This window comes from Dryobates pubescens, chromosome 24 (assembly GCF_014839835.1).
Source record: "Dryobates pubescens isolate bDryPub1 chromosome 24, bDryPub1.pri, whole genome shotgun sequence".
Lineage (NCBI taxonomy): Eukaryota > Metazoa > Chordata > Aves > Piciformes > Picidae > Dryobates > Dryobates pubescens.
Genome location: NC_071635.1, coordinates 13492055 through 13505950, shown reverse-complemented (window position 1 = coordinate 13505950; position 13896 = coordinate 13492055). Strand labels below are relative to the sequence as shown.

Below are 13896 nucleotides of genomic sequence, written 5' to 3'. Positions count from 1 at the left end.
TTAAAGTATGCAGTAAAAACAGATTATGCTGACATGAACAGTTCATCCACTTCCCAGATTTTCATCTGCCCTGTGGGTAAATGCCTTTTAAATGTTAGAGGATCCCTTCAAGCACTTTTACTACTACTGTGTTATTGTCTCCAAAGGCATAATGCAAGTAATAGCACTTGCTGTTATTTCCTATTACAGTGTTCACCTTCTTGGATAAAGTCATAGTAAAGAATTATCATGGTTTGGGTTGTGTTTTTATTTTCAATGGTTATTCAGTGCTCACCAAAATAAAGAAAAGGGCTGAGGAAGAGACAGAAGTAAAAGTTGCTGAAATATTGAAGCAAGTGGTTCTGATTTTCCTGACTGCTAATGTGGTTAGCTGTTCAAGCCTACTGGAAAGCACAGAACTGAGAGAAAGAGAGACCAAATTATTGTATTAGTCTGAGGGAAGAGGTTAGACCATGTGGTAGAACAGCAGCAGATGGTGGGAACAGGGACATCTGTGTCACCTGCCATCATAGCGGAGTGTAGGTTGGAGCTTCACTTTTGTATGGGCTTTGCTTTTTGAAATAGCTGGAAATACATGTGCTCCTGGGGGCACCTTGCATTGGTTCACTGGTAAATTGATGTTAGAAGGATATTCTTGTGTTAGTTCTGCAACTTGCATAAAAATTCTACAGCACATTCTTGAGGCTATTCTCTTCTGAAGTATTCTCTGCATCCTTCTTCCTTTACTTTTTTTTTTTCCCCTACCAGTTTTTGTACGAAAGAATAAATACTTTTGTCTCAGAGGTCGCTTGTTATCCTCAGCCTGTTTCATTTTATTCCTGTTGGGCCTTCAGTACAGTCAGATCTGAAGCAAATACCTATGAAAAATATCCAAGTGAAGTTTTAATCCCATTCAGTATTTTCTATTAAATCATAATTGAAATTCCCTTTTCTCATGGCTCTTAGGATTGGTTGATGATGAGAACTGTAGTTTCATCAAGAGATAAACAACCTTTTTTATTCACTGATGTGATACTCTGAAGGATGTAACCCCTAAGGATGCTTAACTCTCTTTTTTTCATCTTGAAATAATGTGTTTTTTTTAAGATGTGCATGCATTAAAGGTTTTGTCTTTCAAACCTCCCTGGAAGAAGTTTTAACAGGAGCTGTGCAGTCATTTGTAGTGTTCTAATAAGGGTCACAGAGGCTGCTTTGCTGCTTTTTATTAATGAATTGTTTCCTCCTCAAGGTTTTCCAATGAGTCCTTTCCCCTGTTATTAATACATCTTTACACAGGTCTTGTCCAGATATTTTGCATCTATGACCCAAGAGCAGCCAAATAGTTCTTCAAACCTAATAAAAACCCCTTGTAAACTGCTAATAATGATTCAGAAAGTTATTTGACCTATGTAAAATAAGCTTGCATTTGTAGATATAACTTACACTGCACTAAATCAACACAGCAAGAGAATTAGGAGTCTAGCAGAAGCTGGAGCACGCATATCTCAGATTTGCCGCTGAAGCTCTTTCAAGTCCCTTGGAAGCAAGTAGCTTCAGTTGAAAGGAAATTCTACTTACAGCCAAATTTGGCCCTTGACATTTGTGGTCTCAACCAATGAACAAATGCCAAGGATAAATTGCTGAGCATTCCTTGAATCTTCTCTCCAGAGTACAAACCTCATTCAAAATTCCTTCCTGCATCAGGAGTGACTGTCTTATTCCAGCTCTATTAGCCTTGTGCATATCTCTGCTGCTGTTCTGTTTTCTTTCTTGTCACATTACAGAATGAGGACACAGTTCAGACTGTCTGCCAGATGTGTGGTTTTTCTTCTACTTTTTAATACACCACTTCTATAGTGTGCTTCTGTATCACTTATTTTTGGTGAATTGCCCTGTGAAAGCATTGTGTTGATAAGATATAATAGCATGGAAAAAAATACTCTGAGTAACCTTAGCATGACTTTTGAAGCTGTCTAAACTAAGAACATTTCGATGGGCGTTGTTAATATGCCATCTACTTCTAAAACCTTACTTCAAGTAACTACCTAGCACTGATGTTCAAAGAAATGTGACAGTAAAATGTAGCTGAAATACATACATATGCAGTATTTACCCCACTGAGGATGTAAAACCTTCCTCTTTTCCATCAGCCACTGCAGAGACAAATACAAGTGTAACTTGAGTTTTAGTCAGCAGTATTTAGACAATTGCCCCCCTGAAACATGATCAGTTTTAAACCCATTAATTTATAAACAAAAGGATAAAATATGTGTGATTTATGATCACTATATACTTTTCTCTCATCTCGATTTCACTGTTCATAACTAATTTTGGAGAAGGTGGCCTCTGGGAAGTAAAACTTGCTTGGCTTTGCTTTGTTATTAGGTTATTTAAAGTTGAAGTCCATTGGAATGGAGTAACCTTACCTGATTTTTGTGATAGGTACCTCTACCTAACATTGCTGTCATTGAGCAGTGCTGAAAGCTATAAAATTTTGGCTGTCCTGTCAGAGAAGGGTTTTTGTTGTCTTCTGCAAAATTCACCCAGAAAAGCATTCTGTACCAGTCAGCAATGCATTATTGGGACTGGCTGATCAAATTTTCCCAGTGTTCCATTTGTGCACAGCATGCCCTTGTCTTAAAGTCCCTGTTGAGTAAATGATATGACTTATTAGAGCTACCCATCTCAAAATGAAGGACAATACAAAACCAAAGCAAAAAAATAATCCTTTTCTCAAGATTATATTTCAGCACACTCAAAATCTGTCAGCACAAAAAGCATTTGAAATTTTATGCTGTTAAATAGAGATTGCATTTAACCATTGCTTACCTGTGCTTCTAATGACACTATTGGGTGTAATTTTATCCATTCATGCCAGTAGGGATGCAGAGTATAAATTAGTCTGAAGAAGCTTTGTATAGTTTTATTATGTTCCTTGTGTTTATTTTGAATGAGGCACTCTGATCAATAATCAGGAGAAGAAAGAAAACAGAAACTTGTACAACTGTTTAAATGCTTGAGTAGTCATGCAATTTAATAATGTGATTCCAGGCTGAAATGAAGTTGTAAATATAAAGTATGAGAGTAGAATTTTTGCTTACAGCATCAAGCTGAAACAACAGTGTCAGAAGCTGATTCCTATGTTTCACAGAATCGCCAAGGTTGGAAGAGACCTCAAAGATCATCAAGTCCAACCTGTCACCACAGACCCCATGACTAGAGCATGGCACCAAGTGCCACATCCAATCCCTTCTTGAACACCTCCGGGGATGGTGACTCTACCACCTCCCTGGGCAGACCATTCCAGTGGCTAACAACTTTCTCTGTGAAGAGCTTTCTCCTCACCTCGAGCCTAAACTTCCCCTGGTACAGCTTGAGACTGTGTCCTCTTGTTCTGGTGCTGGTTGCCTGTGAGAAGAGACCAACCCCCACCTGGGTACAACCACCTTTCAGGTAGTTGTAGAGAACAATGAGGTCACCCCTGAGCCTTCTCTTCTCCAGGCTAAACAATCCCAGCTCCCTCAGCCTCTCCTCGTAGGGCTTGTGCTTGAGGCCTCTCCCCAGCCTCGTTGCCCTTCTCTGGACATGTTCAAGTGTCTTGATGGCCTTCTTAAACTGAGGGTCCCAGAACTGGACACAGTTCTCAAGGTGTGGCCTAACCAGTGTTGAGTCCAGGGGCACAATGACTTCCCTGCTCCTGCTTCCTGATGAAACAGTAAAATTTTAATAAACCCTACCACACCAAAAACCACCTAAACCACCATTGCACACACCACTGCTGGTTACAAAAATATTGTTTAGGATCCCTTTCTGAATAGTGCTGAATTGAAGGCTCTCTGCAATCGTGTGATGTGGGTCCCAGAATTAACCTCAAATAATCACACTGTTGGAAGATCTTGTGTCTTCCAGGTAATAAAATATCCAAGGAAGGGAAAGAGTCTTAAGGAAGGTGGGAACAAATGGTTTTAATTTAGTTAATATGTTATTTGCACTTCTGGATGATAAAAAGGGGATAGTGGTGGATAGAAATGCAACAGGAACTTAAAAACTCCAGCTCTGAGAAACAGTATAAAATATTCTCTCTGTAAATCCCAGTCTACTCTCCACCTATACATAATAGGAGCAGGTTATCATATTTTTATGTGTTTAGTTGCTTGGGTTTGTAGGGTGCTGTGGTTTTCTTTGGGGTTTTGATTTTGTTTTAAACAGGTGATTAAGGCATGCAAAAATTCGGCCCATCCTGTATTTTCATTTTTAGTTACCTGTCAGGTCAGGCTTAGTAGAACCTAAAATAGTTTTGGGGAATTCTGTAAGAATAGAAAACCAGCAGCTGCTTCCCAGGAGTTCTAATTTAGAACTATTAGAAAAGAAAGAAAAATATCCTTTTATTCATTATTTTGTGGTAGCTTCCCCAGAAGGAATTTAATCTTCCTTAGTAATTATTTGTCTGGTTTAGAAATAATCTAGTACAAAGGCTATGAGCCCTTAATTTCTGGAGGGACTGATAGAATGTTTTGGTGGGTTGTTGCCTGAGTGTTGCAGGACCATAAGTTGTAGTAAAGAGAAATGAGAATAAATGATGAAATGGTTATCTATGAACATGCATGCTATAAAGAGAAACATGTTAGGAAAAGTAATGCCTATCTTCCTTTCCTCAGAAGGGAGCTTCTAAGATTCCTCTACTTACGAGTGATTGAGCCACAACCCAAAGCTTATGGTGTCTATTCCAGAGCTTCTGTTTGATAAATATTCAGAAGTTTGTTGCCTTTCTAATCTTATAAAAGTTTTGCAAATGTAATCTGCAGAAATGTCTCAACTTGTTTTGAATCCTGCTCAGCACTTTGCTGCTGATGTTTTGAGAAAGTGGTTTTCAGAAGTTAATTGCGCTCGGTGGAAGCAAAAATCATTCCCCTTTTTTTCGGGGGTTTGAGTTTATCATGTTTGCTTCACTGCGAATTGGATCATTGGGATTTTGAAGCTGAATTAATCAGTTGCTACTTTGTCTTTATATAGCATTTGTGGTTTATGTTCTTTTCACAGAATCACAGAATGGTAGGGGTTGGAAGGGACATCAAAAGATATCCCTTGCCAAGCAGAATCACCTAGAGTAGGTCACACAGGAGTGCATCCAGGTGGGTTTTGAATGTCTCCAGAGAAGGAGACTGCACAACCTCTCTGGGCAGCCTGCTCCAAGGCTCTGTCATCCTCGCAGTGAAAAAGCTTTTTCTTATGTTCACATGGAACCTCCTATGGTGCAGCTTGCACCTGTTGCCCCTTGTCCAATCATTGGACATCACTGAGAAGAGTTTTTACTGTATGTCCTCTTAATGATCTCCTCTTTGTGTAATTACACTGATCATTTTCAGCTTCACTATTGATAATCTCCTTTAGACTTCTGAGTTGTTCCTATATCACAGAATCACCAAGGTTGGAAGAGACATCAAATATCATCAAGTCCAACCTGTCACCACAGACCTCATGACTACTAAACCATGGCACCAAGTGCCAAGTCCAGTCCCCTCTTGAACACCTCCAGGGATAGTGACTCCACCACCTCCCTGGGAATGGCTAACAACTCTCTCTGTGAAGAACTTTCCCCTCACCTCGAGCTTAAACGTCCCCTAATATCCAGTGATGAGGAGTCCTTGTTAGTATGGTCTTCAGAGTGCATAACACAAAGCAAAAAACGATTAAATAGAAATTATCTACAACTTTGTGCCTTGTTCAGGTATTTTTACCAATTTAGTATCATCATGCAACTAATGTGGTCTTAAATAAATAAATGAAAGCATGTCCTGATAAATCAAAAGGCAGAATATTAACCTGAGCTCAAGTCCCCTGAAGAGCAAAGTGCCCATAAATTGTGGCTACGTAAATCTGTAAGTCATTCAGAATAAAAGAAGTTGGTTTTAAGTCAGGAGCCTGAAGTGAAGGTTCTTGGCATTTCTAAGAGTGCTGTGGGATCCTGAGGAGTTAATATGGTGAGATTTGAGCTTTCCCCTCATGTTGCTGTTGGTGTCAATGGAGTTGACTCAGTCAGCCAGTTAAATTAGTTTGAGGTTTGGATTGGATATTTCAGTCTGAGATATGGGGTTTCTGCTCCTCCTATTGTTTGACTTGAGCATGGGACCAACAGCTCCAGGAATGGGCTTAGATAGAGGTGGAGGTGCAGGACCCCAGCAGTGAGTTTTCCATGGGATAGAGGGTTCTGAATGTGGCATGCTGGTGTGCCCACTTCTCCATCTCTAGTATTTCTTCAGTCTCTGCAGAATACTATATTCCTGTTTAGGAGGAGCAGTAAAATTCTGGAGCTCGGCCAGGTCCAAACATTGTTCCTAAACCCATTAAATAAGACAACATGAAGTTTAAGGGCCGAAATATCTTCACTGTGTATAAATAAAACTGTATACCCTGCCAAACCTTATGAGCTTGCCTATGGAGGAAGCCCTGAGACTTTAATTTAATTTGATGTCTCATTTTAAGCACTAAAAACTTGGAAGAAAAATGGTGGCTGAAAATAATGGGTTTATCCTTACTGCTGCTGATTCTTATGCTACAGCATTGCCAGTTTGTGTCAAGGGAGGAAAGTTGAACTCTTTAATGTATTTCAGTTCTTCAGGTTGAATGAAATGGGGGAAAAATAATCCTATGTTGTGGGTGAACTCTGGTTTTGTTCCCATGTTGCTACTTTCAAGGACATGTATGAATAAAATACCTTAATGCTGCTCCCAATCCATTCTGTTTGTGGTTGTCATATGAACCAAAAACAGAACTGTGCCTATATAGCTTTTTCTAATACTGTTCACTCTTATGCAAAACTAATAATGATTGGGAGACTGTGTATCAGTGTGGGGCTTTCCTATTCAGGAAATACATTTAAGACTCCTTGAACAGTGATCAGAACTGTTGCAACAAATGCAGCTTTGTATTCCTGTGCCTCGTTGGTCTTTTTCTCTCCTTTTCTGCTTGTGTTCCCTTTTTTCTTCAGTAATTTTTCTCTATGCAAGATTTGTTCTCTGGGTGTCTTTCCTGAAACTTTCAAGAATTGCAGTGGAAGTCTGCTTGGTACTGTGAGGGAAATAAGGACAACTAGTTGGTGGTGTTCCACAAGTTCTCTCTTGAACAATTCCAAGTGTTTGAAGAATTCAGATCTTTAATTTTCAGTTTCTTTAAAAGCAAGTTCCCCCAAGTGCCTTTAGGATAGGTATAGGATGAACTTACTTTGCAAGCAGGGAAAACAGAAAGCTCGGTGTGCTGTAACTGTGCTTGTTTGTGTAGGAAATTAAAGTGATCTCTATTTCGCTCAGGTCAGGTCTCAAGAGTGTACAGGAAAACTGATAAATTACTAAAGGATTTCCTTTTGGATGTGCAGTGACATGTTTGGTTACCATAACATTGCTGTTTTGACCTGTTGGACTGGACACAGCTGTAAGGCTGAAGATTAAGTTTTAGGGATTGGTAGGGTGGTTTTGGTTTGGGTTTAACACTCAAGAGAAGTGGTGAGGGCTGGCGTGTTGGTTAAACTGCCTTTTGTAGAGATGCTGCTAAAACTATGTTTGTGATGTGTATGAGAGCAGAGTGTACCCAACCTGTACTGAAACTGTTGGAAAAGAATCAAAATTGGTATGATTTACAACAGTATTTAATGTTTCTTTAGAGAAAGTCACTTGTTGTGGACATAGTTCTCTGGAGCCTGATTGCTTCCAGGGAAGAAAGGCTATTTCAATTTGCATGCCATTGCATTTGTACCAGTTGAGTTTCAAACACAAGTGCCTGTATTATTCACTGATCAGACATTCTTTAGTGTGTGGCTGAATAACAGCTGAAATAGCAGATTTTACAAGCGCCCTGAAAACGTTCTATTTCCATTAGCAAGTGCTTTTGGTGGTTTTTAACAAACTACTTTGGGATTAATTGAATTAATTTGAATTAATGTGAGTGGACTAATGAGTTAATCAGTGCCTTGTCTCTTTTTTTGTCTTTTTGATACAGGAATCAAGAACTTAAAGACTTGGGAGAACTTGCTCCTCACTGGGACAACATGCGCAAAAGCGTCATTGCTCACTGTGATCAGATGTTGAGCATGTACCAGGACACCCTTGCAGAGCTTGGGAAGCATACAGGTATGCAAGCAGCCTCTCCTCTTCTGGAGCAGTTAGGAATTAACTATACTGATTGTTATTAATTAGTAGCATAGGCAGGAACGGAACACATTAAAATGAAATCTTTGTCATCGTATTTCTGAAGCGGTCACTGGTACCTTGTTTCCTCTTCTATTTCGTGTCCCCTCAAGTACACTGCCCTGCTAATATTGAATACCATCTGCCAATTGAAAACAGCCTTAGAGCTGGTTTTGTGATGTTTTTTTTCTTGAATCCTAACTCAAGCTTCATTTAACAGTCTACAGCATAACGGTGCCATAGAGCTCCACTTTGGTACGCTTTGCACAGAAGTTGTCATTGCCCACGTTGTGCCAGAAAAGCACAGATCTAAAACTGGATGGGAGGTCGGTACTCAGTCCAAAAATGGCAGTGTGTGCTGCCTTGCTTAGAAAAAACATCATAGTGTTTGATAAGAAAGGCAAGCCAGGCATATATTTGACTTAATTGACAAAACTTGAAGAGACTAGTAATTGCAATACACTCAAGGTAGCAAATGCTAAGCTTAGTAGATGTGAGCAATCTGGGAGCAGATGTTGGTCAGTTAGAGGGTAGAAGGGCTCTGCAGAGGGACCTCGACTGACTGGACAGATGGGCAGAGTCCAACAGGATAGCATTCAACAAGTCCAAGTGCCAGGTGCTGCACTTTGGTCACAGCAACCCCATGCAGAGCTACAGGCTGGGGTCAGAGTGGCTGAGAGCTGCCAAACAGAGAGGGACCTGGGGGTGCTGATTGACAGCAGCCTAAGCATGAGCCAGCAGTGTGCCCAGGTGGCCAAGAAGGCCAACGGCATCCTGGCCTGCATTAGGAACAGTGTGGCCAGCAGGAGCAGGGAAGTCATTGTGCCCCTGTACTCTGCATTGGTTAGGCCACACCTTGAGTCCTGTGTCTAGTTCTGGGCCCCTCAGTTTAAGAAGGACATCGAGACACTTGAACGTGTCCAGAGAAGGGCAACAAGGCTGATGAGGGGCCTTGAGCACAAGTCCTATGAGGAGAGGCTGAGGGAGCTGGGATTGTTTAACCCGGAAGAAGAGGAGGCTCAGGGGTGACCTCATTGCTGTCTACAACTACCTGAAGGGAGGTTGTAGCCAGGAAGGGGTTGGTCTCTTCTCCCAGGCAACCAGCACCAAAACAAGGGGACACAGTCTCAAGCTGCACCAGGGAAAGTTTAGGGTCGAGGTGAGGAGAACGTTCTTCACTGAGAGAGTCATTAGTCATTGGAATGGGCTGCCCAGGGAGGTGGTGGAGTCTCCATCCCTGGAGGTGTTCAAGAGGGGATTGGACGTGGCACTTGGTGCCATGGTTTAGTCATGAGGTCTGTGGTGACAGGTTGGACTTGATGATCTTCGAGGTCTCTTCCAACCTTAGTGATACTGTGATACTGAGTACAACTTCAGTGCAGACTTTTCAGGTCAACATATTTCAACACAGTCTTTACTAGCTCCTTCTCAGACTCATGACAAAAAACCAAACAACAACAAAAAAATTTGCTTTTGCCTTACAGTTTGGTTTCTGTAGCCTTCTTACTTGATCTTAGCACATTGCCCAAGTTTGGGTTGAAGCAGTTCTCGCTGTTATGAAACAGCCTGAAAACTGCAGCATGCTGGCTTACCTGTGCATCTGTACTGGAGATCCAGAGCTTGTCACAAACAGTTCTGAAAGACCAACTCCACACAGGTCATCTAGGTGCACACATCTCCAGTCTCCTTATCTGTCACCACTAGTGAAGACCTTGTTCACTTACAAGCAGAAGAGAAGATAACATTTCCAAATCAAATCTGTCTAAAATATTCCCACATGCCTCCTATACCATCACATCTTGGGTTTTCTGAGAGATGCCTACTTCATGCTCATCTGAGCTATTTGTGGAATCTAATCTAACAGCAGAAGGCTGTTGTTAGTGGACCACTTAATTTCTTTTCAAAATTGAGAGATTGCAGTGAGAGTACCAGGAGACTGCATTAGTGTTAGACAGCAATTTTGGTACGGCAGCATATTTACGGCAAATGGAGGTTTAAAGAAGTTAAGGTGATTTCAGGTTTGAGTTGTTTGGGCAAATACTTTTATCCTCAAAAATGGGAGAGGATTTTAGAGAAAGCCAGGTGTTTTTGTTTCAAGCCATCATAGCAAATAGAACTCTAAAAGGGTTAGGTAACATCAAAACAAATAATTTCAGGTTAATCTAAAAACAAGGAATTGGTCTTTTGGGAAGAAGTAGGACTTGAAGCTGTTCCGTTTAGTTTGACCTGAAATGATTTTTTTACCCTCTGTCTGTTGGTTGGTTGGTTTTCTTTTTTTTTTCCAGTCATCAAACTGAAAATTTTATTATTCATCCAGCCCCAGAAGGAGAAAAATAAAATTGAGGTTAAGGGAATTGATTATTGCTCTGGAGAATGGGGCAAAAGTGCCTGCCCCCGTCACAAAGTTGCTATGTGACATTAGGCAAGATAGACTTCAGAAGTGGTTATGTGTTGTTCTTTTTTGGAAGGCTGGTAATGGACACAAGCTGTTTTGCAGAAGTACTCAGTAGTTATGGATGTAATTCAGCCCAGCAGGAGCTGTGCTTCCAAAATGGAATGCAATGTGGCATTATAATGTGTTGGCACGTTATAATGTGTGCTCTGCAGAAGAACTTCTGTATCTCATATTGATGCATTATTTCTTAAATGCTTTGACCTTAAGTTGTTCTCTACCATTACAATGGATAAAAGCATAACCTTTTTACTCAGGTAAAATTATTCTATAAATGTTTGTCAAGGCCTTAGAAACTGTAGCTCTACATCATGACAGATTTAAGGAAATTTAGGCTGCCCAGAGAGGTTGTGGAGTCTCTTTCTCAGGAGACTTTCAAAACCTGCCTGGATGTGTTCCTATGTGATCTGCCCTAGGTGATACTGCTTTGGCAGGGAGGTTGGACTTGATCTCTGAAGGTCCCTTCCAACCCCTAACACTCTGTGATTCTGACTTCTCCAATATATTTGAATCTAGATCCTGAAGTAAAAGCTGAAAACAAGATATTAAATCACTTCTTCTAAAGTGAGCAGCAAAGACCCTAAATATTCAGTGACCTGGGGAAAGCTATCACATGATATGTCAGTGAAGTCTGTTTCACAGCTCCTCTTCAGATGGATGTCAGAGGCAGGTCACATCTTATATTTTGGTGTTTCCTGATTCTGAAGAGTTTGATTTGCAACAGTAATAACTATTTTAAGAGAGGGAATGTAGTTCTTGGTTCATAAATACAGCTTACCAAGGTATTTAAAAACAAACTATACTGAAAACAGTTTCATTATATAGATGATACTGCAAAGAGATTGAGATATTAATTTCATTGCATGAATCTTTTACATCTCGATAAAGAGAGTAACTGGTAGTGGGTGGTTATTATCCCATTCATTTCTGTCAGTGGACTGGAAGGTGTTCTAACTTCACAAGTCTTCCCTGAAAAGAGCAATACCTGTGATGCTGCATGTGTTCTACCCCAGCCCAGGACAGAAATCACTCCAGGAAGAGCAGGCTCTTCTCCTTCCTGTTCTACAAGCCCAATGAGGAGAGGCTGAGAGAGCTGGGGTTGCTTAGCCTGGAGAGCAGGAGGCTCAGGGGAGACCTTATTGCTCTCTACAACTACCTGAAGGGAGGTTGTAGGCAGGTGGGGGTTGGTCTCTTCTCCCAGGCAAGCAGCACCAGAACAAGAGGACACAGTCTCAAGCTGCACCAGCAGAGGCTTAGGCTGGAGGTTAGGAAGAAATTCTACACAGAGAGAGTGATTGCTCATTGGAATGGGCTGCCCAGGGAAGTGGTGGAGTCACCATCATTGGAGATGTTTAGGAGGAGACTTGATAGGGTGCTTGGTTGTATAGTTTAGTTGATTAGGTGGGTTGGGTAACAGGTTGAACACGATGATCTTGAAGGTCTCTTCCAACCTGGTCTGGTCTATTCTATTCTATTCTTTTTTTAGCTTGTCCCTTTTTTATCAGCTCTCAATTTATTCTCCTCTTAGTCTGCCAATGTTTCCTTGTCTCAGATCCAGTTATCATTCCTTAAGCTATGTCTCAGCTGAATTCATGTAAACAATCTGCTCCCTTTCTGTGTTGTTTGCGAGTGGTTTACGATCTCCTCACCTGCACTATTCCCATTTCTTTTCTCGCACAGTTCAAGTTCCCTTCGCTGCTTCCATAATTTTGTCTTTGTGTGCTTTCCAGATGCAGGTTTCCCACTGCTATTCCTCCTCCTCAATGACTCCTGGTTTGAAGCCTGTCAAATGCTTCTCTCATCTTTATGAAATTACTATTTTAAGTTACTAAGCTTAGGTAGCAGCCTAAGTAGGCTTGGCTGGTCTGGGGCATCATCATGCTTCTGGCCTTGTGTGTTGGAATTTATGTCAATTTCAACACATAGCCCTTAGGAAATCTTCATGGAGAAAGTCAAAGAGAAGAATTTCAATATTGTTTTTCTTTTGCAAGAAAATATTGAAACTGTCCAATGATTTTTTTTTTTAATCCTGTCTGAAGGCTTAATGGTTGGCAAAGTGATAAGGTACTGAAAATGGTCTAAGTAAAGGTTAGACTGCTGGAGTGAGAAGCTAGGACCAACTCTCTCTCCTGTTCTCTATCTTTTTATTTTAATATATGTGTTGTATGGAGTATCTGCAGGAAAATTACACTTTCATAATGTCTGGATTTAATGATGGTCATTTCTACCACCACAGAGTTACTTGTAAGATCATACTTTTGAAGTATGCAACCAGGTATTTTTTTTTCCCCCAGAGCATTGTGCTGCTTGTGATTCTGGCTTTTAAGAAAGAAAACTAATTTCTGGCTTTTCTTAAACTAGTTTCTGTTTCTTTACTTGAAGTTTCTAGGGAGAATGCGTAGCCTGGTCACTGTAATACTTTTGTCTGAAGAAAAAGATGTTATGTGATGAAAATGCACTACCATGCTAGCTCTGTGTTTTCAGCACAGAATAAACATAATGCACATTAGCTGTGACATTGTTGCCAGACTGATTTCAGACAGCAGGAAAAAAGTGTCTATCACCTAGAATAAAAAATTAGGTTGTTCTGTGAATTAAAAGCTGTTTTGTTGCTTCCAGTGTGGATACACGCTGGGACTTGGTTAGTGAACCATTCTTCTCCTAATACACAATTGCACATTAAAAGTAAATTAAAGACGACTCCTAATGTAGAAGTATTGTCCTTGTGTTAAAAAGAAGACAAAACATCTGCTGGGTGCTGAAGATAATGGTTCTTTAAACTTCTGTGTTTTCAGGTTCTTCCTTCAAATCAAGCTGTAGCAAAGGAGAAAAAACATTGGAGTTCATCCCAATAAATCTTCATCTGCAAAGAATGCACGTGCATAGTCCTCGATTGAAAGGTACAGTAGCTGGAGGTTAGGAAGAAATTCTACACAGAGAGAGTGACTGCCCATTGGAATGGGCTGCCCGGGGAGGTGGTGGAGTCACCATCACTGGAGGGGTTTAGGAGGAGACTGGATGGGGTGCTTGGTTGCATGGTTTAGTTGATTAGGTGGTGTTGGATACTAGGTTGGACACGATCTCGAAGGTCTCATCTAACCTGGTCTATTCTATTCTATTCTGTTCTATTCTATTCTATATTCTGCAGAGAAATCCCCCAAGTATACTTTAAAATACTATTCAACTTGCAACTCAGAGATAGGGTTCCCATTAAAATGGAAACATCTTAAATTGTATACCCAGTTCCAAGGATGAACATGACATTTGCATGCTTTCCAATGAAAC

The 13896-nt window shown here is 40.6% G+C and overlaps 1 protein-coding gene across 4 annotated transcripts in view; it reads left to right on the top strand.

The window, feature by feature from the left end:
• INPP4B (inositol polyphosphate-4-phosphatase type II B) overlaps nucleotides 1-13896 on the top strand; it is a 319510-nt gene that overhangs the window by 209046 nt on the left and 96568 nt on the right. For all 4 annotated transcript variants that reach the window (XM_054172577.1, XM_054172578.1, XM_054172576.1 and 1 more), the window contains 2 exons: nucleotides 7972-8102; nucleotides 13407-13511. In XM_054172577.1, coding sequence (XP_054028552.1) covers nucleotides 7972-8102; nucleotides 13407-13511 — 236 coding nt within the window. The remainder of the gene's footprint in view (nucleotides 1-7971; nucleotides 8103-13406; nucleotides 13512-13896) is intronic.